Here is a 27410-nt window from a genome sequence, read left to right as displayed (position 1 = left end):
CATAATAACATTTAGTCCCAGATTTTCTTTCTTATTACATAATATAAGTTGTCTTATATGTAGTTGTAACCTTATGAAAACCATAAAATTTTCCACATAATTTGCACCTACTGCATAATCATAGAAAATCCATCGTGGGAGTCGTCAATCACTTTTTGGTAACTTGCTCAAAAAAAAATATTGATTATAAACGATACGACACTATGGACTACCATAAAGTCAATAGAAGCATTTTATAAGTATTATTTTTGTCGATGGCACTGAGAATCGGGGGCCTCGCAGGTTGTCCGTCGTGAAGGGCTTTGCGAGGTTACAATAGCTAAACCTTATTTGGATGGTAAACATCGCACAAAAACTAGGCACTTTTAACATCTTCAAGTTTCACAAACATAGATAATGGGTCTGTTATTTTTATGGGCTGCTTTTGTAAGTGAAATGCTAAGTACATTTCAGGTAAGGCCATTTAAATACTGAACACGTATTTGTAACTTCCTGGCCACCATCGTAGGCAATCAAGCTTTCCCTGTAGTAAGTTCGTCCGTAGGTATGTATAGTAAGCAAGTCAGGGCATTTAACTCCTTTCCCCATAGATTCAATCTCAAGATCTTCTTTCTACCACTTAATCTTAGGAGGGCAAACATGAAGTATAATGAATAACTAGTTAGTACTAGTTTGCCAGCTGCCACCACTTTGTCAAGCCTACTCAAACTGGTATCAGGGCAGATGGAAAGCGCCTCACGCGTGAATACGAGTGATTTCACTTCTATCTAGTCAGCAGTTGTTTCAAAATATTTAGAAAGTTGTAGTCATTTATTTACTAATAATTGATACACATACACAAAAGATGATTCAGTTTGGAATTGATCAAACAACAGCTCTTCAACTTATTTCATTGAGAAGCTGCACTAAAATAATTTACCTTGTTCTGGCACTGACAGAGTTTTCGTTTTCAGAAGGGCACAGCCTTCTTCATTACGAATAAAGGTAGAATATAATTATCTCATCTGTGGAGAAGCATTAAACTCGAGCCAGTGAGCACAACAGTGCCAGATATCTACCAACAAAAATTTCAAGAGACAAACTCGCTTTCCCCGCTAGCCGCGGCCCCGGCCGCTCGCTTGATAAGTGGCCTAAGGGCTCCCCCCTCACTTCTGTGACCTACTTCCCGCCCTCGCCCTCGCGATCTTTGTGCTGCCACTTGCACAACTCGTTTGATATCAGCTGGATGATAATGTTGATTGGATCATAGGTACCACCTCTATTCTGAATTTGGATCGCATTGCGAAACTCTCTCAGCGAGTTTGTTGAACCTGTAGTCTTCGTATGGTGCATATAGGTCATAACGATTTAGATAACCTGTAAGTTGTTACAACAATCGATGTTATAACTTTCGTTAATATGTCAACAACTGGACGAGTTTAAATGTATACTTTCGAAGTATCTTTTGTTTTATGGCTATTGCCTATTTCGGTTTTGTGGGTTATTTGTAAGGCATGCCTGTCGTGTTTTGTAAACAACACAGTGTACACAACCGCCAATTTCATTCGTAATTGCAAGTTTTGTTTTTAGAATGTTCTCGTAAACGTCAGGCTATTTCCCAGTACCAAGTGTTGCGAAGGTCGGCCCTAATGGATATTTTACAGCGAAACTTTTTACCATCTTCCGCCTCCATGAACATGATTATGTTTTGATTATAAATCTGTTGACTTTGATCATTTTGATTGCTTACAGACAGGGGTAATTTTCTATTCAACAAATTATATCATCAAAGCAAACAAAAGATGGGACAAACTGCCATCATGCGATAATGTAATTTCTAAGTGCTCATCCAAAGGTGTGACTGCCTCGTTGGTCTAGTTGTCGCAAGTGTGGCTGCTGAGCACGAGGTCTCGGGTTCGATTCCCGAGTCGGGCCGAAATCGCTTTGTGGGTTTTAGAAGACTTTCACAAAGCAGCCCGAAGCCTGGAAGTTGGTGATTGATTCACCCGTGCATCGGAGAGCACGTAAATGTCGGTCCTGCGCCTGATCTCTTTCCGGTCGTGTCGGATTCCCGTCCCATCGGGCTATGAGAGTGAAGGAATAGGGAGTGCACCTGTGTCTGCGCAAATGCTTGTGCACTATAATATGTCCTGCGCAGTTGGCTAATCTCCTTACATGAGAACAGCCGCCGTAGCCGATAATCGGCTAGGAGGACATCATCATCCAAAGGTTTTACTCCAATACAATTGTGTGGTCACACTATATTTATGAACATAATGGTGCGTCAAATCGCTAATGAACCTCAGCTAGATCAATAAAACATTTGTGAAGGTCAAATGAATCCTGACTCAACAATGTCAGCAGCAGTCAACTTCTATAAGCACGCAAGAGTACCTAGCTCCTGTGTGCTATTTTCAGGAACGTGCCCGAAATATTTCGCTGAACGTATTGAGTTACATGATATCAATTTTTCCTGTAACACCATATAGGCCTGTCAATGAGTGTCAGATACGCCGACGAAAATATTTCATCAGCAATTCTCTTCTATCAGTTTGAAGGCAAGTCTTAATAATGAATCTATCCTTGACAATATATATATTTAATAGTCGCAAAGTCCTGGAGATTGACTTTTGAAAGTACTACTTCTTTTTGCAATGGCCTTGACAATTGTATTTGTTTTGTACCACAACACAACACGTAGGTCCAATACAACTGAGCAGGTCACCGTTAACCGGTGACTAATCGGAACGATCGTTTAAAATGATCACAAAGAACAAAGACATATTTATATCTATTGTTTGCGCCTTTAACTAAGAAATTGCATGGCTTGAGAGTATCTTTAACCATTAATAAGCGTAATAGAAGTAAGCCTAATTTGAATTGAAAAAATACTTGAGTGTCGTTCCTTTGTGACGTTCTAAACAAGCCCAGAAAATACATTTACAAAAACTATAATGAGCAGATTACGATGAATTCAGCACAAAGTCATTGTATAGTAGACCATTGAACGTGTATTACACAACCATCCTACAATAGTAACAGTTGCCTAGGTGATGGTGACGTAATCATTAACTAGGAATAAAATAGAATTGATTAACAAATTAACAAACCGGTCTCACTCTGGCCACAGTTCAATTAAGAACAAATGACCTATTAATATTGACATCTGGTTCGACTCAATTGATTTGACATCACTTTGATGAATTAAAAAATGGTAACAAAATAAGTCTGTGAACTAATTAATCTTACTGTGTAGATGCAGATTTATGCATAAAGTAATTTTCGGAATTTGCAATTGAATATGTTGCAGTCAGTCAAATATGCCCATGATTGAATTGACAAAAGAAAAACAATGGGTACCTTTACCTACACACAATTTTATCGGAACCGGTATGACCTACAAGAATGTAGGTATCACGTATATTTAAACTCGTTTGATCGGGTTTTAAACAAGTATGTTTAAACAGGATTATTTGTCCATGAAAAGAATCTACCTTCATATATTACTCATCACCTTAAAATAAGAAGAAATATATTGAAAAATCGTACTTAATTAGCACGTCCCGTACAACCAATATCATAGTTCTACAACAAACTTCTTACAACAAAAATGTGGTACTGTGCCTTTTTAGTGTTTGTACTTTGCGCAGTAGATATTTTAGATCCATTTGACGTAACACCTATCAGCCCATTAACGCCCTATATAAAGAGCCCTTAAAATATTCTTTTCATCTCGCACATCAAAGGGTTGTATTTTATTCGCAGCATATTTAGGACACAGTTTTCGGTACAGGCTTACAAAAATATTAGCTTTTGCGTATTTTAAAAAACACTCAATTCTTTATGACAGAAACTAAGTGTTTATACATGTATTGGGTTAAGGCAAGACAAACACTCTTTATTATTTTGAACTTGTCTGACCTAATCGATATGGGTTTTCGAATTGAATATTTGTCATCAGTTGTCTGTTTTGTTCAAGTCAATGTAGATATCAGAAATATAGAACATCCAGTCCATACAAATAAAATTTGCATCGTGCGATGCGACATAGGATCCTAATTACTGAAACAGGAAACCAGCGAAATAGGTCGCCTTGACGGCTTGACTAACAACTAACAAGATGGACCTACATTTCAACCGGAATGACTGTGTGTGGTGGCAGATTAGATTTACTTCCATTTGAAACTGTACTGTTTTTTTTTGTTTTTAGTAAGTCAAAGGAAAAATACACCTGCGTTCGAGCGTTCGAGCCCAGTTTTCAAAACGCGTAGGTAATCTAAACAAATTATCTTTCATGTGGCGTATAGTAGTGGAGTTGGTCTGGCGTTTCTCACTCGGCGGGAGAGCAAGCGAATAGCGATGCAGTGGTATAAAGATATGTCGTCTATTTATAACAGACGAGTAATGCAGGCGTGCGGACGCATCACAGAGCAACTTGGCTTTTGTCGTGTCTCTTGATTTTGAATGTTTTGTGTTATAACTAAAGTCTCGACAGAACACCCAGACACTACAGGAACTTGCAAGTCATGGTACGATTGAAAGTCATTTGTTTGAAAATTCAAATCCTTGCTATCCAATTCGCAGTCATGACATTTGAATCGATAACTGAATAAATGTGAGAAGAAACTTCAGTAATGAGATCATGTCGTTAATTATGAGCTCTCATTATGTGTTGCCAATTTCAATAACTGATTACGCAACGTGTGAGCGAAGTATTTATAGGTGTGTTATAATTAGAGCAGCATCACGCAAAGGTTTGGTCCTGCTCTTTGAACAAATATGGTATATCTAAAACTGGTTACCATCGGATAGTAGATACAGTTTCAGTTCATGATTTACATACTATATTTTACACAAACTTTTGATTGCAGCACAGTTATGAACGTGATGATGATAGAATTATTGAAGGGCTTATAAGTTCTCAAAGATTTTCAGCAGTTTTTTTAATATGATGTTATGACCATGTAGTACAAAACCTGTGTAAAGTTTATTAATATCAGAGATTTTATAAAACGCTCAGGACCCTACATGGATTCACCCGCAGCGGGTAGAATCAAGATTCAAGAGTCCAATTTGAAAAACTGCGATGAAAACGCCTTTGAGTTTTTTCTCTTTCAATAGCTTCATGGAAGGAGTATAGTCGTGACACATTTCGTTTTTAGATTTACTAAATAACGAGTTATTCTAAAGACCACCAAATTCAATATTCTGCCAAGAACTACGAGGGATCGGGTCCAGAATTGGAGGCGAACATTGGGACAAATCAATTGGAATAATTTATATCCAAATTGGAATTGGAATTCTTTCGTTCAAGTAAAGCGGGGATCCGTAAAACCTTTCCATGTCTAATAACGTTTTTTCTTCGTCCAAAAACTGATTGGGCCGAGTCGACACAGCCAGCAGCGGTGCGTACGGTGCATCGAACGCGGTGAGAGCGGGGTCGTTGAACCCCGCGCCATGTGCATTTGGATTTGTACAATTTTGTACCTAATTGCAATTTTGATACTAATGAACTGATGACTAATAAAGACGATCAAGTTCCACGTAGTACAATAATAGACAGACATGAAATATATGTCATCGCTGCAAAAACTGCAATTGTTTCATGATGGACAATTTTTAACAACATTATTTACTGTTTACAGCTCGCGCCACTTATCAGCAATAGTAAAAAAACCTACACCTGGCAGCGTCGCCAAACAAACTTCGCTGTTTCCCTATCTTCATATTTCCTAGTGCACATTTGAAAGTAACATCACTGAAACATTTAACAACAGCACGATGAAACGGACAATAAATCTAAATAAACAATGAATACAAACAAGCAGCAGTAAGAATGTTATCTTCGCTAGATAATAAATAAATAATTTGTGGTAAATGAACTAATGTACTTTGGCTATCTACTGTTCTATGCCAAAGGTCAGTGAGGCAATAATTAAGGAAGCTATTACGTAGAAAGATTGCTTCTAAAATATGCCATTGAGCTGCAAAGAAAACGTTGTCTTTCCCGAATTTAAAACGGTAGTAATATTTCTATTGCCTATGTTTCGATTTCAGTCGTTCTGAGATGTTCAGAATTAGAATTTAATAATACATATATATTTTCTTTATTGAAAATTGAAAGTTGTAAATTTTTTCTTAATTGCAAGCCACCCTTTTATTTGACGAAACGTTATTTTTCTATTCGTAGATAACGTAAGGTTTTCCATAGCATCGATCTGAGTTTTCTTCCTATGTATTGTCCTACGCCAGTATATGTTTGAGTACATAATGCAGAACTGTAGGTACATAACAACTTACCTATACTATAGATAGGTACCTACTACGAGTAGGTATTAAACATGAATAGGTACCTACGTGCACATGCAATAATATCGTGCGCAAAGTTCACAGTGGGAACGAACTTTCAACATGGATAATATCATGTCTGGTAAGTAAGTAGACAGAGCTGAAAAATTATTCCAAGCTATAAAAGACATTTCTGTTAGTAGCTTTGTATTTTTAGAGTAGGCTTATTTGGCCACGACTGCACGAGGTAAATTAAGTACAGCGCGAGTAAATGAAATGTGCCCGCTTTTATTGGAAAAGCAATTAATCATAGTCGCTAATATTCCCACATTATGTACCTACCTAAGTATATGTATAGAAATTATAAATCGGCATGTCTACCTAAGATGTATAATATAGCAAAGTACCTACGTAAGTACGTAAGGGTCGCAATATTCCAGGGTTTACTGTTCCCAGGCCCTTCCCAACTGCCCGTAGCTCGGGAGCCCTTTCTTGCTACCCCTCCCTCCCTTCGCCTCGCGCTTGGAGGACGAAATGTGCCTTCTATAGGTATTAGGTAGGTATATAATAAGGCGTATAACACCTCGATACCCATACTAAGCTATTGTTGGTACGCAGATATTTTGTATACATTAATGCACTTGTCAACTCTGAAGGTCAGGTAAAAATTATAGAAGCAAACAGCAATCACAGTAAAATAATAAATTTTCTTGGCATTGATTCGCGTTTTACGACATTGATAACATCTTCTGAAGTTGGCTATGAAAAGCAAAGAGATTATGGAAAGTAGCCAATGAAGTACTATTCCTACTCAGTTTAATAACTATAGTAGCACTTAAAGCACAAAAACCGCGCGCTTGGCCGGTTAGTTTGAACCGCGAACTTAGACTTCGATTAAATTAAGCAGTACTCGATAAATATGAATGAAACTCCTTATTAAATTAATTATATATACCAATAAACATTTAGTTTTACCTGAAGCTCCTTGTTCTTGTTATCTTTGAGCGATGCTGCTCTGATAACACCAGCTTTCCATCCCCATTCGGAAACTTTATTCACGTTAATTTTTGTCACACCACTCACAGCGAGAAATCGTTTGCCAACTAAATCTTCACGGTACTTATAAGCCATAACGAACTACACAATCACATTATTCACATTAAAAACTACACAAACGTCAAGAAACTCAGCGTTATACGCACTACACGTCACACTCTTCGTTGAGCGAAGGGAAACTACGTGGAAAACACAAGAAACGTTTCTGCGGACCGTATATATTACGCGACTGAATTTGAGAGGGTACTACATTGCTGCAACTTTCGTCCATACTAGAACGACTACAATTAGCAGCGCTATATTGAAACCTGTTATGAGCCTGCTGTGGTAGAATGATCACGCAGTGATACTACGCTATACGGGCTTTTCGTAGATATAGCGGACTTCTTAACTTATTCGTATTATAGGCTCAATTTACAAGGACGTGAATTTACGTTTTAGTTCAGAGATGTACGCATAGAGGGCACTGTATTGACTTTTCTCATATAGCTTTAAAAATATTTATCATACTTTGTTTAAAAAAAACATAAAAGGGAAAAGTGTCTGAACACAATGTAGGTAATCTGTTCTTAATATTAAAATAAGCAAAAAAAGACAGACTAACTTTATTTGAGTTTATTCGTAAAATATAGTAACAGAACCAACTTATTTGTTGCTACTTTTTCAAACATTTTCGTATTTAGCTAGTGGTTGTAGTTGCAAGTAGCTTTATAAACATCATTATAATTTTTGGAAGCCCAGAAAGAGTTTTTAAGCATTCTGAAGGTAGATAGTCCATTTAGTTTTTTTAATTATAGATGGCGCTCTATTATGTTCCTGCGTCAAGGATTATTAAATAATATAAAATTATAGTAGATATATACTTAGTATACGCTATTGCGCTTCAAACGTATTTTTTTGATTCATTTATTGAAATTCTTTATTTTCCTATCTAAATAGGTACGAGTCTTTTAAGACTCTGCTGCCATATTGATTTGTGAGATCACGTGATCAAAACAACTGTCAATTCAATATCATCATGGCGTATTAGACTTTTTCACGGGCGGTTGTGTTTTGCTATGTTTTGTATAGTGATTATTTGAGTGAATTTTCGTATGTGATTATTAATATGATATCGTCGATTATCTCTCGACTGGTCATGTAAGTATATTTTTAAATTGTTCACAGCTGTAACATCTGTCAATTAAAATTTTATTTTTGTCTACTCCTTTGTTTGAAAAATGAAAAAAAATGTTAATAACAATTTCCTGTTTAAACTTGTAGCTAAATTAACGGCAATAAATGCTGATTAGTGATTATCGTCAGTACCGCGTAGTATCATATTGAACTTTTTGATTTAAATGTAATCTTACACAATTGAATCGTCATCAAGCATATTGATGTATTATTGTTTGTAACTATATAATACTTAGTTTCTATTGTGGCCCTTGCCTGTGGACTTGTCTTTAAATTATTGACTAAATAAGATCACGTCGAAACTTCAATAATACTCTTCTGACCTACCAGCTGTTATGACAGTGTCTTCCACTTATTTCATTATTATTTTTATTCTTTAAGCGGATTCAAGGAACCCGCATGTTTTAGTTATCAAATCGTAATGTATTTTTTACCATATATTACGCACTTTATTTATGATAACAGATAAAATCCGTTTGAAAAGAATTAAGAACTAAAACAGGAAAAGAATAAGATTCTCTGCCATTGCATAGTAGACAAGGCACTATAAAATTTTACCTAACCTAATTTGACCAAGCTTCTTTAGTTTATGGTGTTCAATTTAATTATTGCACAATATAAGTACATATTATCTAACTAGTATAATTCACATCATTATATGCTACATCTGTATATTGGTCTCCTGTATTACATACACAAGCATACATAATAGGCCCAAAAGTAAACTCACCTTTTGAATGGATTAAATGGCATCGTCTGACATTTGTGGTGACTGGTCTCGGTCGCTACGTGGGCCTGCAGGTCAATAAAAGAACAGTTACAAGAAAAATATTGTCATTGTTACAGACGTTATAAGTATTTACATCATTACGTTGTATTTACTAGCCGCTAGATTCTACACAAGCATGCATCTTTTGGTTCTGTTACAATAAATAAAGAAAAGCTAAGAGTAGTATTAATTTTACATGATTGATGGCAAAAAATATCAATTGGCAGAACCATGCAAGTACAATCTGCTGAAAAAGTATGCAAACATTAAACAATAAATTAAAATTCAATTACAATTTAAAACACAAGGAATGTATGTAATATGTACTTAACAGTTCTAGGTTTGTACCTATAGTGAATATTTGAAAGATATAAAGAGTTACAGCAAACAACAGCACATAGGTCTTCATAGTGCCCTGTTGTGATAGTCATCTAAATCAACCCTAAAACCTGCAGAAAAGTTTTTAGAAAATTATGATTTTGTTTGCAGTATCTAGCAGGCAATATTTTTTTCCCAAAATCAATAAATTGAGATATTTTTGTATATATTTCAAGTTTTTATATTATAAAACAAAATAACATCCTAAAAGTTAATATAAAAAAGCTGACCAGTTTAATGAAATTTAAATTAGATTGCATACTAATTTATTGACTCGTCTGCCATATTGTTGCTAGCAGGGGGCTCATACCTATTCTCATTTTTACGAGTAGTTTTCTATCGGTATCCAGAAGAGAGTACCTGTACTCATTTAAACTGACATTATAATTCATGAATTCGTAAATGTTGAGAACAGATTGTCAACATTACTATTTAATGTTTGTCACCAGATTTCTTTCGTTCTTTGTATGTAATTGTTAAGCAGTTTAAACTAGCCATGAGAATAGTTCAAAGCTGGCAAAGGGCCAACTATCTTGATTTCGGGAGCGCCCGCCATCCCGAAATTTGGCAACACTTTAAACTTGTGTACGCCTTTTATCATTCTTTTCACCTTCAGACGTAAACTAGCTTTCTGAAAGAATACTTGTATTTTTTGTATTAAATTACAGTTTCATTAAATTACCGCTATCTTCAGTTATCTTTAAGAATCTAATTTGTGTAGTGGAGAAGTAGCTTTGTAACAGAATATGTGCTTTCGGTGACGCATCAAACAAAGAAAAGTTGAGCTTCGTTGCGGAATTCGTCACTAGGGTATCCCAGTGCACTGCCGGGTGCTATTTTCGGCTAAGCTCGGGCGTTCGCCTCTGGTGCAGCGAAGAGAAGGTTTAGTCTGTGGCGCTCACGGCTTGCGTCCGCGTCGCTGGTCTATGCAACAAGTGAAGTGCGTTGACACCTAACTGTAGAGTGATTCATTTATCGACATTCGGTCTTCGCAAAGAGTTATTAGTGTCTGTTCCGAGTGCGCTCAATCGGCTTGCCCCGTCAGGAGGTCGTATACCTTGACAGCGCCACGTTATGTGCTTATTAAGAGCGCTTGTCTTGCCTTATTAGGAACAGCCTCGGCTGTATTACCCTTTACCCAGTTCTGGTGACATATTTTTGTATAATTTTTAAATGTCTTCGCGTACGAAACTTGACATAAGAATAACTATTTATTACGAGGATCATGTAGTTGTGATTTACATTTAACTAACGGTATGTAAATTTTATAATAAGTATAACAAATTAATACGAATGTAAATTCCTATAAATATATGATGAGTTATACCCTGTGTTTATTTTCAAACACCTTACAACGTGCTTGAAATGTAATACTGAGCAGTTTTAACGAATCACGAATCCTTTAGCAGCAGGATAATAATGTTCCCTTTCCTATTTTTAATAATCTGTTCCAGTACCAACAAGTTAATTAACTGCGTCTTAGTACATTAACATCATTGCAGTACGGGATGGATGAATAATGAACCTCACTGTGTAAATAACTGGGTTACTCTACCAAAATAACTGTGGCATAATTTTGCTGCTAGTACACTGTGAGTCAATAAAATGGAACCAAAGTTACAATAATTAGCGTATCGTTAGTTAAAAACTATACATATATTCAGGAATTCAGCACTTACTAGTTGCCTTTCTCATTAATTAATCATAATTATATCCAATGTGTGAACAGTTTATGAGAAGACGACACAATACCTAATCACTTCAAACAAGATGGAATAACATTCTCAAAACAAACCAAGGTTTCTTACCATTTATAGATATGTCAATATTTTTTCTATGGCATAATAAAACTCGACCTACAAGTCCATATTTGGCCGATCTATTTTACCGAAAGACGCAAAGTTATTTAAAAAAGTATTTGAAGCAATAACCAAACTGGGAGGAGTGTTTTCAACAAACGCCGAACTAATTTAAAATTATAATGAACCGAAGGTACGCTTGACCGATTCTTACAATACACAGGAAGTTTACATATTACTATAGTTCGGCCATTCAGAGAATGCGTTCCTGACACGTCGCGATTGAACTGACGACGTAATAACATTCATTGATTATTGATATAATAATGTTGTTTTAATGCTCCTCAATTGTTAAAACGGTAAACAACCAGCAAAAATATTTTTATCGTAACTGCAACGCCATTGCAAAGTTACGTCGTCAGTTCAATCGCGACGTGTCAGGAACGCATTCTCTGAATGGCCGAACTATAGGGCCGTTTACGCAAACTTATGTTTTCATATCAAATGATAACAAACAAAAGAGGGAGTATTTATTACATTTTGAGATCGTATTGATGACGTAAAATCAACGCGAAATGCGCATAAAGGTCTAAACACTCTGATTGTCTAAACAACGAGTGCTGTCAAACTGCGTATTTGTTTATAATGGAAATGAAGCAAATTCCACAAATAAAATTGAGTTCATGTAGGTCACATTTCGGAAGTGTTGTTCACTCAATGAAATAGTCATCCATCGGAATAACATGAAGAATTTTCAGATGCCATCGGCAATTAAAGTTGTACAAATTGCAACAGTGATTCGCGGCAAAAAGTTTGAAACAAAGAACTAAATGGCTTCCGAAGAAATAATAAAAAACACACCCGTTATTCAATACGTCTAATCATAAGCCACGCTGGCCACGCTCAACTGACTGTTACATCGACCCTGAAGACCGTAGCGATGCGCACGATACGATATGCACACTCCTTATTTAGTCTACCAATAGCCGTACTCGTCCATATAGAAAGGATTAAGCCGCTATCGGCCTAACAGGATGCATTCCAATAAAACGTGATTTGATTATAGGAACCTAGTAACCGGTTTCAATAAGTAACTCATAGGCCGATTCATAAAAACCTGTTACAATACACTTTCCTTTTTTTTTTTAGATAAACCGGATCCACAAAAAAAAATAATGCTCCTAACCGTTGACACTGGTCCCCAAACATCGTAATGATCAGCTGTAATAAAGAAGTTTTATGATTCATCATTCATTTATAAGAATAGATAACCTTTCAAACAAAACCCACAAGAATATTATAATTTGTTCGACGATGCACAATGAAGCAACGGACGTGAATTAGCCTTGCAATCTCGACGTAGGGTTACTAAGTGTTGATTTTATTGTGCCACTAAGTTGTTACAAATGGCCGGCTATAATGGGATTTTGATTATTTTATGCTCTGCGTTGTACTGCCAACCCTGAAGCTGAAAAGCAACTGAACAAAGGCTCTAGCATCGCGTGAGATGTTCGGATGCACCGCAATGCATTAGAGGTTCTTGACCTATTATGCGTGGCGTATATTTTTATAACCGATAATTTTGTTCGCGTCCAGTTAAGTTTCTGATTTATGAAAGTTATTCGATGTCTTGATTTTCTTCTAAATAAAAGTATATAACTTTCGAAACTTAGCAGTGGCCAAAAAATTAATGCTGCCGTGTAAGGCTTGGACCTAATCATCCTACTAATATTATAAACGCGAAAGTTTGTATGTATGGATGTATGGATGTTTGTTACTCTTTCACGCAAAAACTACTGAATGGATTTTAATGAAACTTTACAATAATATAGCTTATACATCAGAATAACACATAGGCTACAATTTGTAAACATATTGTTCGAAATACTAAACCTGCGCAGACGAAGTCGCGGGCACCAGCTAGTTCATATTAAGGTCATTTACTTTATTATAGTTCGGCCATTCAGAGAATGCGTTCCTGACACGTCGCGATTGAACTGACGACGTAACTTTGCAATGGCGTTGCAGTTACGATAAAAATATTTTTGCTGGTTGTTTACCGTTTTAACAATTGAGGAGCATTAAAACAACATTATTATATCAATAATCAATGAATGTTATTACGTCGTCAGTTCAATCGCGACGTGTCAGGAACGCATTCTCTGAATGGCCGAACTATAAAGTTATTGCACCCACGCTAACATAAAATTTTACGTTCAAGAATAACTTTTGAGGCATTCAGGAAATATGGATAAAACAATTCTTTTATTGTTTTATTATACATCTATTAATTTATTACCGATAGACAAGCAAACTTTGGAGTGATTAAAGGGGAAAAAGGTCGTCATATCGCTAATTATTGTAAGTGCTCCATTTGACTACCGATCAGTTTTTTATCTAACAGAACGAAAAATATTGTAGGTCGAATTTATATCCAGTTTCTCGTGTAAGAAAGATGTGGAGTGACTTTTAGACGATATTATCGCCACGATAAGAGTATTTCGTGTGTACCCAATATCCATTTACCCTTACGAGCTCGTAAGCGAAGATAATAAACGCCAAATATGATCTTTCAGCAGTTTGCGTTGGCCTCATGCTGCTCCGCTCTACGTAAGGGCATGATCGTACAATACACGCATGCTTTGGCAACAGCTACCGATATAGACAAAATAGGTCGAGTTTCTTCGCCTATTTATTTTAGGACGTTATTAGGGAGTTGTGAAACAGCACCATGTGCGTGCGCGTTCGTTTCGCACGCATGATGATCTAGTTTTATCCACGTTTAGTGTTCCACTTCGCCTGATACGAAACAGATACATTCCGTGTACATTTCCGATTTTGAAATAATACAAATGCATACAGGGTTGGTAAAGCTTTGCGCTTTGTTAAATTTCAAACAATAACTGGCATTGAACTGCTACATTTATTCTGGTGACATGGTGTGCAATAAAAATAAAGAAGAATAACTTATAAAGGATAATAATTTACGAAAGCATTTTACAAAAAGATTTATGATCAGTCCGTTATTGGTAACATAGCTTATTATTGTCTCCCTCAGGTGGGTGTAGTTTCAGAAGAATGACATCATACAATTACTTATATGGATAAACATTTTGTACTGATGTTGAGCAACTTACATTACGTTTTTGTCTGTGCAGAAATATATTTGAGAATGTGTATGTCGTAAAGTATGTATTAGTCACTGTTAAGCCATACTATCAAATTCATTACCGAAATAGGTCTCGTCTCTGTCGTGGCTGTGATACCTAGAGATATCTTATCTAATTCCAGCTAAATTATACTTAATGTATTAGGGCCATCGCATTTCGCTGTTTATTGCCAACCCAGGCGTTTGATAACAGAAAACAATACAGAGATGCTAATAAATGAAAACAAACGTATCATTGTCTATGGTATAAAACACAATACTTATTGTTGTTCCAGACTAAACTTAGACATAGCTGCAGGTATCTATCTATCTACATTAGTATGTATACATCTTGCAATAGCAGTGCAATTGTGTTTATTTTTAAAGTCGTCCAGTATAATAGGAATCTTGATATCTAATCCGTGTATGCGAATTCGACGATTGGGGTGGCTCATATTAAACTGGCGAGGTCTCCTAGCCATCTTCAATTTATAATTCGTCTAGATTGTCCGCTCTTGCATTATTCGTTTCCGTCGTGCTATCTTTAATACCTTGGAATGGTATTCTCTTACACTCTGAGTTCGATTCAATTATGTACCCACCTCACACTACCATAAAAATCTGGTTCCGCAAGTATTGATTGAAACTTATACACCACCAATGCTATCGGTGCCTACTTTCAGTAAGCACTAACTCGTTAAAATTTCACGCATCCGTGCGCTTAACCGGATAGTGAGCAAGTAGCATAGCGCATGTTGTAGGTAAAATCTAATATTTGAACGACCGAATTCCGAAATGCTGACAATCAAAGCAAAAATTGATAGAAGCCGAGAGGTAGGTACTAGATATTAACGGTTTGCAATCAACCACTTCACATCTTAAACTTCTAACCACCCACGCGCTAGGTGCCGTTTACCAATTAAAATCCAGTTTATTCATTACTAAGTAAAATACAGCACATTGTATTCAGCTACAAAGTTACTAAACAACACAATTAATTTCTAGTTAGATTGGAGTCAACAGACTAAAATAAAAGTGAGAAACGTAATTACTATTTGAAGGTCGTCTTTATGTACCTTTGGTGACTATTACTTTTCAACCTAAACAGCAGTCCACACGGCCTCAGTGTGCACCGAGAACGTTGGTATTGATTTACAAGGTAGCCAACAGCTCGCCAATCACGCCGAGACAGATCTTTATTCAATCAGTCTCTACCATTCATCTAGTGCGTGCGTCTTAAATATTAATGTACAGTGCACTCAGACAGACACTATAAACTATAGATAAACAGTGTAACACTCATGCGTTGCTAGAAAACAAATGTCGTGGATACCGTATCCATGGCGGTGGGTCGCGCGACCGGTAACCGTGACGACAGTCCTCGCCTGCCGCCGCTGAGCCTCGGACTGTCCAGCGTCCGATTCATTGTCAACAAGCTCGAGGCGGAGTACGCTCGTGTCACCGCGCCCGACACATTTGAATCCTGTCAAGAGCTCGTCAAATACGACCCGAACGTCGACGAGGGTTACGACGATTACGATGACTCCCTTCTCGGGCAACCGAGAGGACAAGTCTGGAATCGATTCGCGACGAACCTAGGATTGGCTCTCAATAGATGCATCCCTAGTGTCACGTTTGGAAACTTTGGCATATTCGCCTTGACGACGGGATTCTTTGCGCCCAAGATGATCACTTATCTGGTGGTGTATCCGTTTTGCAGATTGGTATTCGGGACCCTCTACCCGGCATATGCATCATATAAAGCTGTCCGTACGAAGGATATGAAAGAATATGTAAGTGCATTTAAACTTGTTTATAGACTGATTAGTAACAATCATTGTCTTTGCTCCATAATGTGTACCGCTTGAGCTATTAGGGAACAATTAAACAATATTACCTACTCTCTGTAAGCTTCAAAAGGCAGGCAATTGTCAGACGACGAACTACCATTTGTAGAGCGTCAAATTGGTGTGTTGTAAAAATGTATAATTTGCCGTAAATGGTTCAGTTAAGTACAACAGTGGCCTTGTTACGGGCAGTCGCTCGTGTTTGAAACGCTTCGGCTCCCACTGTGTCCTTTACCTTGTTCCCGGCTTCCTATGACTAATTACTGTCGGCCGGCAGCAGGTACATTATCCCTTAGTATTGTTTTATAAACAATACCCAGAATTGTGTTTACATAGTGTCATGATTCAAACGAATATTTTGTTACTGAATACCAATGCTCTTTTTGAGGCAGTGAGTTAGCAATGCCTGTTTATTTTTGTTTACTATAATAGGGTTTTTAATAGTACTGACCTAAATTAGTGGGCTGTTTTCCTTATTCAGGCTGTCAAACAAACATGTTATAAAACAGTTGTATGATTGAGTAATATTTACACCTTATTTATTTACTCTTTAGATGTAACTACTCGTATCTTCTCATTATCAAACATGTGTTAATGTTGTAGTAATACGTACCTTAGCTTTGATTACATGTTAAATTATAATATCCAATACTATTTATATTCCTTCTACAATACTATTTAATAACTTGTATTTATTAGATTGGAAACATTTCATTTACAGGAGGCTATTAAAAGCTTCCGTTAGGTTTACCCCTCTATCACCTTGGAAACCAATTGACTAGGGTTCGCTAGTCCGCCCTTCCTCCCCCTAGATAGACTCATTAAGTTGAATACTTGTTCCTATATAACTTTATTATTTACTGTGGTAATTGTTAAAAACAGCATCACTTCCTGTGATTTGTTTTACCACACAGTATTGGAATCTGCCTGAAATATTTAGAAGGTGTAGCAGAGATAGGAAAAACAGTTTTTGCGAACTACGTCTGCTTTCGAAGACACGAAGCCCAAACTCATTACACCACAAGAACAACTCAGATTTCTGCATATCAAAATTCACAGGGCTTAGGTCTCATATTATAATGTCACTAAGCTCGATCCTCATCCATTTGTGCCAGTTTTTACACCTTTATCTTAACCTAACCATTATATTTTTCAGGTAAAATGGATGATGTATTGGATAGTATTCGCTTTTTTCACATGCACGGAGACGTTCACGGACGTGTTTCTGTCATGGTTCCCCTTCTACTACGAGGTGAAGATAGTGCTTGTACTGTGGCTGCTGTCTCCGGCCACCAAGGGGTCTTCCATACTCTACAGGAAATTCGTACACCCCGCGTTATGCAGGCGAGAACAGGTGAGGAGTCAAGACTTATGTATTCAAATAATATGTAATGGCAAATGGTTTAACCAGTCACATCAGGGCTCACGGAGGAGAATTTGCCATGGGCTACCGTTATCGAAATCGATAAGGAGGACTATACTATAATGGCAAAAGACGAGTTTGGTCCCTTTTTTGTTTTTTACCACTAGTTTTTATTGTATGGATCATATACATGGAAGATTTAGTGAAAGCACGTGGTATTTACCGTTGTTGTTTGCAGCAAAAAATATAGACAATAGATTCTATGATTATTGTAGGCGTAGGAGAATGGGGTCTAGTATGGTTACTTATTTATTCGAAAAGATTAGTAGTGCGAAAGAGTAGGCATACGATTTGCAATATTAAGAGCAGTCAATTGTCTTGTTGTAGCGAAGTAACAAGTTAGTGAGATAGCCAAGAGCTCTACATGTGTTGCAAATGAATTCGCTTGTAAACTTGTTACAATGACAATCTAAATATTTATTTTTCGAACACTGTGCATTTGTAATGATATAATCAATTATATCATTCTGAATCAGAATGTACACTGCATTACTGTAGCACTAGATCTTACAGAATGAATACAATATGATCATTGCTGAAAATTTTGTAGATAATGAATTCGGTCTAAATAATTCCTTGGAAAAATCACGACACATGTCTGTTCTCATTGCTTTGATCACGAAAGTCTTAGGGTATTTCCACAATCAATACACACAGGAATCGTTGCACAAATGCATAGGACGGTAATACAACACGCAGCACGTTGTTGTTAGCAAGTACGCAAATAGAATTCGCTTATCCTTGTTATGTATTACTATGGTTGCGTTGACAATTATAACACCCACGTTTATGATAAGTCTGTTCTTCGAGAAGGTGTATTTTATAAAGCTGAAGTTTGAAAAGCATGTTCATGAAATAACCATTCATTTTGGCACCAGTGAGATATGGATAGAATGTTGATAATAAAATGAGGTGAACGTTTACCTACAAAATAGCGTTAATAATATTTCATAAAATACAGTTGAACTCCTATAAAACGGAAGCATACGGTAGTTAGATATAAAATCTGATATAAATAATAACATACAGGAATGAGTAATAAAAGCGAGGTTTCACACTAAATTCGGGGGATTACGATATCGAAGTCGTGACTCATGCATACCATAGTTAACAATTTATGTGTTGTGTTTTATTAACTTTTATTTTCTATATTCCAGGAAATAGATGAGTACATAGCGAAGGCCAAAGACCAGGGCTACCATACAGTGCTCAATTTGGGCACGAAGGGCGTCAACTATGCCACAACCGTTATTATGCAGACTGCCATAAAAGTAAGTTTTGTCAACCCTCACAATAACCAATGCGGCATGCCTAGGTGTGTAACAACACTCTCATTTAAGATCTGTTGTAAATGAAACTTTAAACAGTTCTTACATGAGCCAGATAAGGGTGTCGGTGGGCTTTAACCCTTAACAAAAATACAGTTACAAGTGTTAATTTTAGATGTTTAACTTGTGTTGTTCTCATACCACTTAGTTGTCACAGAGCAAATAGGTTTACCCAAGCAACAGTGTGGCATGTTTGATTACAGTGTGAATTATGTAAATAAGTTAGCGAAACCCACAGTGCTAATGTGCACACAGCTTTACATGTTTATTTTTTTTATTTCCCAAATTGGCCTGATCGCACTTAGCAAGCTAGCCATCCAGTAGCCACCAGTCATCGGGCATGACCACATCAAGACCATGTAATATCTCAACTCTCACAATTTGATCGAACCACATAGCCGCTTTGTTTAATTTCGTCTTTTTTAATTTTATTAACACGCTTTTTTAATTTCTCCCTTTCCACCCCCATCTTTTCCAAATATCCTTTCCATTGCTGCTTCACGCAGAACTTCAATCTGCCGAGTCCTGAGCAAGACCGAGAGGCACGCGGTAGACAAGCTATCAAGTCTCGTGACGTCACCGACGGCTACCATGACTCCTACGATGATTTAGAGTACCAACGTTCTGACCTGCCGGGCATTGTCGAGATAGTAGAGCTGGACCGAGATGACGAGCCGCAAGACTATCTCTCAGGGGACGGCGACGCACGTGACCCTAACTACGACCCCGAAGATACTTCAGCGCGAAGCAGAGGCAACGTCATCCGCAAACGCAAAGTTGCCAAAGATAAAGAAAAAGACAAACGACCTCGGAGTAAGTCCAGAGGTCGCCGCACGAGATCTCAAGCGGCCATAGACAAAGAGAACAACGAAATTATGGTCGATTAAATAACGAGTACGAATGAAGCTCAACTGTGATGTTTAGATAATTTTAGACAACAACTTGGGAGACCCGTTGTTTTTAAAATATCAAGTGTATCACCCAAAAATCTGTATAGTTCGAAAAATGTCGCGAAATTTAAAATTAATGTGCTACTTGTATTAGATACGCTTTTGGTTTGACCTGTATAATTGAATTTTAAAATCTACAATCGTATATAGCGAGTTTGTTCCACCTATTTTCGGATAATAAAATGTTTTTGTTTTTATATTGGATTAGTTCCGAGAACTCGTTTAAAATAAACTGATCAGTCAGTAGGCCGTGAGACATTTTATGACAACCACATCCGACATATTAGGAACAAACTTTTTAAGAAAATGTATCACTGACTTACTCGAGAATTTAGATAAAGATAGTGGTAAAGATTTCAATTTAAATAAAAATGTCATATCCATAGTTGTTTAGAAGAAATGTAGGTATGAGCTCTATTACCAAAAGATTTTGAGATCTTATAAATGTCTAATACTATGTAGTCTTTTATAATATTTTTAGCCATTATATTACGAGGCTATGCTGGTCCAACGCCTCTTACTCAGTTTATTCCGTTACAAAAATCTGAGACTTTCTTCGTAATCAAATATATTTTTGTAAATCTTATTTTATTTCGTAATATTGTTACACCAACAATTTTGTTGCAACTGAAGCCAAAGTATCAATCAAATTCTTGTCGCATTTCTCTCTTTTATTTACTATCCTTTTTAGTGATCTATGTCTCATTTCTACAAACATTCATATTACTCTGACTAAAATAGGAAAAACACCAAATTAAGACAACTTTTGCATTTCTTGCGTAAAATGAGTCGCAATCGTCCCGGAGTTTCTTTGAAATTGTCTAATGATTCTTAATATGTATTTCAATTTTTACTGTTCCTAAACTGTCCTGCACAAACTCATAAACGAGCGGATTTATTTAATATTTTACATCGCATGACGTTTTGTAATTAATTACATAATTAGTTTGTAAATATATAGATGTAATACACGTAATTTTGTCAAGTTTTAATAGTTAAAAGAAAGGTATAGTAGCGTATGCGGGCCAATCGAAGACTGCAAGTACAATATAATGGGCCGCATATTCTCCTATCTTCTATCTAGTGACGTAGATATATAGGCTTGCCAACTCTATGGTATATTACCTCTATACATAACATGTTATTTTGCAAAGAACGCATGTCTTGTGAAACCACCAACGTTGTGTATCGTGTTATTTAGATTTAGTTGTGTGACTGATTTAGTTTTATATTCGATGATTTCTCAATAAATAAATATAATGTCTTCTTAATCGTTTATTTTTGTAAAGCGTACAATATCATCGCTTTAATAGAAATTATGACAGCATGCGCTTTGCCTCACAAAGCTTGTGTAACTGAAGCATTACTGCAGAGTTCACGTAAGTATTTTTATTTTTTCTATATTTTTGGGACTAGTCCCGTTTACCAAAGTTAATTTAAATCATATACCCAACACTTCTGTATAAATTGTTAAAAAGCTTTTAAGCATTCAAATCGTATATCATGACACCAAGCTAGCTCCAACATTTTGCTAAGACACGCATCTCTTCACCTTTTAAAACAAAATAGCAAATCAGTGCTCGTGTTATTGTTATTATTTTTTAAACAAGCACCAAATATGTTCTGACCTGAAAAATGACTGATGTTTGTTATCAGTTACGAAATTTCCTAATTGTGGTCTATTACCAGCCTAGGCAATATTTCTACCTAAAGAATTGTTTCTTGAAATTAAAATGTTATCTAAAATTCTTCAGGGCGGTGGAGGGTTGGTTCAGCAACTGCGCAAGAGTTACAGCCTGTCCGACCTGACGGAATGCGAGCCGCGTGAGGAGAGAGGCAGCGATGAAGCCGACGATGTTCTCACCGAGCCCAGGCTTATACGACGAGGTGGTAAAAGGTAGGCAAACACAAATATAATGGCAAATTAAAATACATATAGCCAATCGCCTATAGACCTATTATGGATGCAGTCTTACCAGCTGTAACTATCAAATGTTTAAATACTAGTAGCGAAGACCCGTAACGAGGCAGAACCCTAAAACGCTTATGCATTTTCCAACCCAGGCGCCAAAAGGTCTGTCAGAGGAAAATGCATAAAATTTTTGAGACATACATTATCGTTACAATTTTTGCCGATGTTTTTGGTGATTTGATGTTATCGATGAAAAATACTACCTCTATACACTTGGCGAAATTGTTCAATTTTTTAAAAACTGTTTTAAAAATAAGAATTGATCGTAAAACATTAGTTTTAGTTAGCCACATTGACTTATTAGCTTATTTTGTATCCACAGTGGATTCTCCACCCGCCGCAGCGCTTCGGAGTCGAACAGCCGTTCGCCGATGTACTTTCCCGAGGTCGATGTTGATGTTAGACCTCGTGCTAGGACCGATGAACCCGATTTCAGGTTGGTGTTGCACCTATTATAAGAATCTTTGGGTTTATGACCACGAACGACTGGTAGAGTTTATTTTTTTCCGTCACGTTATTGGATATGCTGTTATTTTCTGTTGAGAGCACTCAAATTGTACTTGTCATCGTTTCTTTATATTCTTGAGATGCGTATTATCCATTCGCGATCTAAGGTAAAAAATTACGTCTAAAGGTGTGACGCTTTTTTGCCGTCAACTTGACTATTTCATTCACTCCCCGTTGCTTGCAGTTCCTTCATCTGTCATGTGGTCAATTTCAATGTCAATACATATTTTGCACCGTTAGTAGAACGTTCTTATTGCAAAAACATTTCATCCTTTACAGTCACATAAAATCATCAGAAGACATAAGCTCTGGGTACTCGAGCGCGGACAACAGCGCCTCCCTCACACGCACGGCGTCGCTGGGCGCCGGCGCCCGCGCTCGCGGTCGGTCTTCTCGCACCACCGTCACCACCATCAAACGACCACAAGCTGCCGAGGTCTGGTAACCCTGTACTTTATTATGACGTCACATGAGCTTAGTTATTGGGTTAAAGTCATATGTTATTGTTAAAATATGAACATAATAATAATTAGTACCCATTCTATTGTGAAGGCTCAGAAACCAGGACTATTCCCGAGGAACATATACATTTGTATGGGAAGTATTTCCCGTGTAAAATCAAAAAAAAAGTTAGTCAAGAAACAGTTAGTCCCAGTAGAATAAAATGCTTTCAATTTTTTTTATTGTAAACTTTACTGTCTATTTTTTTAAGGTCCAATACCCAATAGTTATGCTCATGTGCCCAGACGATGATTGCATACTTTACGGATACTTGATTTTGTACTGTATCTAAATATGTCGATTGTACAGTATGCAATTTTTTACCCAGCCCTAGTTCATGGAGAGAAATGAAATGAAGAGCCAGTTTCAATATAATTTGTTCTATTTAATTCTAAATTATTCTAAGCATAGACACTAAAACAGCTTAAACAATGTGTACACTTATTTAATTTTATAATAAACTACTGCCGAATTTAGACTAAGAATTGGTTCTATTATCTTAGTATATAAGATACATTATATTGAGAGTTAAAATGTTTAAAATCGAAATAAGCATGTTTATTTAATAGGCGTTAGTATTATCTTTGTTAAAAATATAATAGAATGAACTATGATAGTCTGAATAAAACGCACAAAAATGTACCTGGTTTTATACAGACAGTTTTTACAGTTTAATAACAAATGTAAAGTTATGAAATTGTGAATTATCTTCTGAACTAGGGCTGGCGACTGTTATTTTAAAAATACGAAATTATTTGTTGTTGCAATTATTTCACTAAGCTCATGAAACCTTTTTTCATATTCTATGAGCTCTTAGTGAAAATAATTACAACAATAAATATCAAAAATATATCACGTTCCTTACACTTATTTTAATTCTAAAGTATTTTATTCAAATATTGTATCGTGGGGATCCATTTGTGTTGGGTATTTTTACAGTTACTAAGTGCTTTCATGTTATTGTAAAATTACTATATCAAGTTAAATTTAGCTGTAAAGCTTTAGATGTTTTTTCTGAAACTATGAGCTGCTAAAGTACCCTACATAAATGTTTTTTTTGTGTTTTGGTGTGCCAGGGTATGATTGGTGCTGGGTTTGAAGCCAGAACATTATTAAGTAATGTGCGAAAATCTATAAGTATTGGCTATTTGACTGAACAAATATATCTTTAAAAGTATGATGTCTTACGAATGGGTATGTGTTAAGGCTCAAATGTTGAAAATGACATACCTACCTTAACGTTATCGCTATTTAGCTTGAGTGTTAATAATTATATAATGAAAAGTATTATTCTAGTACTAGTTAATCTGATTGGCGTAATAAGAATAAGGATCTTTATGAATTAAATAATTTAAATCCCAATTATTTTAGCACACATACATCATAGTTTATTAAAGCATGATCCAAGATCGATATGATCGCACTAGTACACCACTATAATAGCAATTGTATGCAAATAAGTCTGTTATTGCATTTATTAGCTTATATTATTTTGTTTTTGCATTATTTATTTTGATGTAGACTTAAGGCCTTTTTATTTAAAGGGAAGTCAAGTTATCATCGAGGAGCTACAAGACGACGATAGTTTTGACTATGCGAATATGCCCGCTCTTATTAATTCCCCGTCTCCCATGTTCTTATCCCATACGCAACCCCCTTTTATATACCAGTATGTTGGGGACCAAGTAAAGATCCTACAAGTATTAGGTAATTTCCCCTTCAATACAAGTGTTAGTAATCAAATCGATAACAGTACAGATCACCGGGACCAAAAAGAAGTTACTTCTGAAGAAAGTTCAATAATTAGTTCTGTAGACAAAGATAAAGAAGGCAAAACAGATGTCTCTATATCTAAAACAGAAGCTATTAAAATTAAAGAAAGCGATGTTGTGTCAGACATTCCTGTTGAAAATCAACAAAAAGACAATAAAGATGACCAATCTAGTGCAAAAAATGAAGATATACCTTTTGAGACTGCTCTGGATGATATAGCTAAAGAACCTGTGGTCACAAAAGAACCGGTAACATTTATTTTAGATACCGATACCACGAGCCTTGATACCTCAATAAACGATAACGATTCTGCCGAGAGCGATGACGAAGCATCTTTTGGTACGCCAGAAGATTCTCCTAAAAGTAAAAGAAAATCACCTAAGGGTAAATACGGTAAGGGCAAGGCGCCGCCGCCGCCGCCCAAAGATGATACAGGGGAGCTTACATTAGATGACAATAATAAATCTGAAACAGATCCTTCACTGAAAAGTACAACGTCCCACGAAAGTTTAAATGAAATCGTTAATAAGCTACCTAATAATAGTTTCAATGAAACAGGAACAGTGAAAGGTCTACAAGTTGTTAATCCTATTGCCGAAAATAAAAAGCGACATAAATCTAAATCGCCTGCCCGAATCCCTAAAGGAAACACTTCAGGTTTGGGGAAACTGTTACAGTTGCCTGGAAAGCTTGCTTTTTGGCACAAAGCTGAAGACAAGCCAAAGTCAGATGATACTTCTACCTCATCCGATGATCGCAGTAGAAGATCATCTACAATTGAAAAGGCTGCAGACGACTTTCAAAGTTGTACTGACCTAAACACTCTCGCCACTGACGAGATAAAGGGACAAGATAACAATGTAACTCAAGTAGAAAAAGCAGATGATCAAATCAGTTTTAAAGATGCTGATTTAGGTGATGAAGATATTTCTAAAGAGATAATTGATAAGAGTGACGCTTTACAGAAGCTCATTGAAGCTAAAATAGCTGGTCATCCTGAATATAAATACATATCGTTACATGATGAACCTTCTACGTCAAAATCTACTGATGTGTAGGAAGGTCCTAAATCCCAAGCCCGCTTTCACTTGCAGCTGAAGTTAGGGAACACAGTATGTTTATTTTAGTTTCGTTTTGCGAGTGTTGTTTTAAAAATTACCATGCATGACTTTAGTTGTTATTAAATAGACTACACTAATATTTAACCTGAAGTGTATGAAAACATTTTTTTTTCTTATATTTGCTTTGCAGTTTGTTATGTGTGCTGTGTTGTATTTATTATTTATGTTTATATTTCGTTTAAAACGAATCGTTTTACTAGACTTTCTTCCTTAATCCTTCCAACAACTGACCACCTAAGCCAATATACAAATTATGTACATACTTGTGGATGCACTTTCTTAGCAAAAGTTATAGTGACTGAATAATAATATTAAAAATGCCACCATACATTAATAACTGAGTAGCGTGCTTGTGCTTTTTTGAGTTAGTTTTCAATTTACTCCTTTTATTTTCAGGCAATGCTGACGGCCTCTGCTACCATTCCCCGCGCAAAAAAATCTAATAAAAGGAAAACACAGTAGATCGTACCCGAATAAGTACCTATATTTATTCCTTTCAGCCGAGCTTCGTGCAAGAACTATTTATGCTCTCTATATTTTCAGTAATGTTATTTAATCAAATTATGAAGCTAAATTTTGAAAAGATTTTAAGCAGTTCTTAGAGAGCATAATCTTTTTCCAATCTTCCGCGCTTTTAGAAGCTACAATACATCAGTTCACGTTGAATATGTATCATATCATTGGCCTTTTATTAGACTTGCATGCAAAATTCACATGTAGACAATTAATTTTACAATACAGGATTTCATTATTGGAATTTAAACATAATTATGCAATAAAAAAATCGATCGAGATATATTTTATACCTTGGCATCTAATTGAATCTCATTCATTGTAATAGGACAAGCGTATTACGTAAGTAGACTTTTAATTAATTTGTAGTTTAGTTTCATTATTTCAATTGAATTCATGCTGATCTCAGCATTATTATCAGTTAGTGAGCTGATCATTTATAAATAAAAAAGTAAACGATGGTTATCCGTCTTATTTAATATATTAGGCATGAAATGCGTGATTGTTTTTTGAATATTATTTATGAGAACATAATTCTCAATAATGCTCCTGAACTAAATGCCAGTATTTGTGTTACTTTTGAATGGATAAGTATCTAAATAATTCTCATATGTATGTGTATAGAAGAAATCCTAGCAAAACCGTCAAAAAATATCTGATAATAATTATCAGCCTGCTAAAGCTATGCTAGAAATAGAAGAGGTTGTTCCCTAAATAATACTTACTGTCTAATTAATATAATAGGGTTGTTTCCAATTTTCGGAAATCTATTTAGATAGCTTCTAAATAATTTTAAGATCACCCTCTCTTTCATTTTTCGTCTCAAATCTTTTTATTTTTTATGTATTACATGTTTTTCTATTTGTCTTAAAATATTGCTCA

The 27410-nt window shown here is 36.1% G+C and overlaps 2 protein-coding genes across 2 annotated transcripts in view; one reads left to right on the top strand and one right to left on the bottom strand.

Moving 5' to 3' along the window:
- Positions 1-7484, bottom strand: part of LOC124633791 — a 183943-nt gene extending 176459 nt beyond the window's left edge. Inside the window, exon 1 of the mRNA XM_047169127.1 lies at positions 7243-7484. Coding sequence (XP_047025083.1) covers positions 7243-7398 — 156 coding nt within the window. The 5' untranslated portion in view covers positions 7399-7484. The remainder of the gene's footprint in view (positions 1-7242) is intronic.
- An 836-nt stretch (positions 7485-8320) lies between these two features.
- LOC124634085 lies at positions 8321-26438 on the top strand. Its single transcript, XM_047169500.1, has 9 exons — positions 8321-8463; positions 16314-16386; positions 17597-17794; positions 19021-19134; positions 21896-22038; positions 22436-22549; positions 22900-23056; positions 24666-26006; positions 26412-26438. The coding sequence occupies exons 1-8, from the start codon at positions 8432-8434 to the stop codon at positions 25950-25952; spliced, it is 2118 nt and encodes a 705-aa protein (XP_047025456.1). The 5' UTR covers positions 8321-8431; the 3' UTR covers positions 25953-26006; positions 26412-26438.
- Positions 26439-27410: the final 972 nt, after the last annotated feature.

Source organism: Helicoverpa zea, chromosome 10, assembly GCF_022581195.2.
Source record: "Helicoverpa zea isolate HzStark_Cry1AcR chromosome 10, ilHelZeax1.1, whole genome shotgun sequence".
Lineage (NCBI taxonomy): Eukaryota > Metazoa > Arthropoda > Insecta > Lepidoptera > Noctuidae > Helicoverpa > Helicoverpa zea.
This window is presented reverse-complemented; position numbering and strand designations above follow the sequence as displayed.

Bases quoted from the DNA above. Each gene is read 5' to 3' on its own strand.
- LOC124634085 (XM_047169500.1), top strand. From the start codon at position 8,432: ATGATATCGTCGATTATCTCTCGACTGGTCAT. The intron at 19,135-21,895 runs GTAAGTTTTGTC...AAAATTCTTCAG, and splicing joins TTATGCAGACTGCCATAAAA to GGCGGTGGAGGGTTGGTTCA. The intron at 22,039-22,435 runs GTAGGCAAACAC...TTGTATCCACAG, and splicing joins ATACGACGAGGTGGTAAAAG to TGGATTCTCCACCCGCCGCA.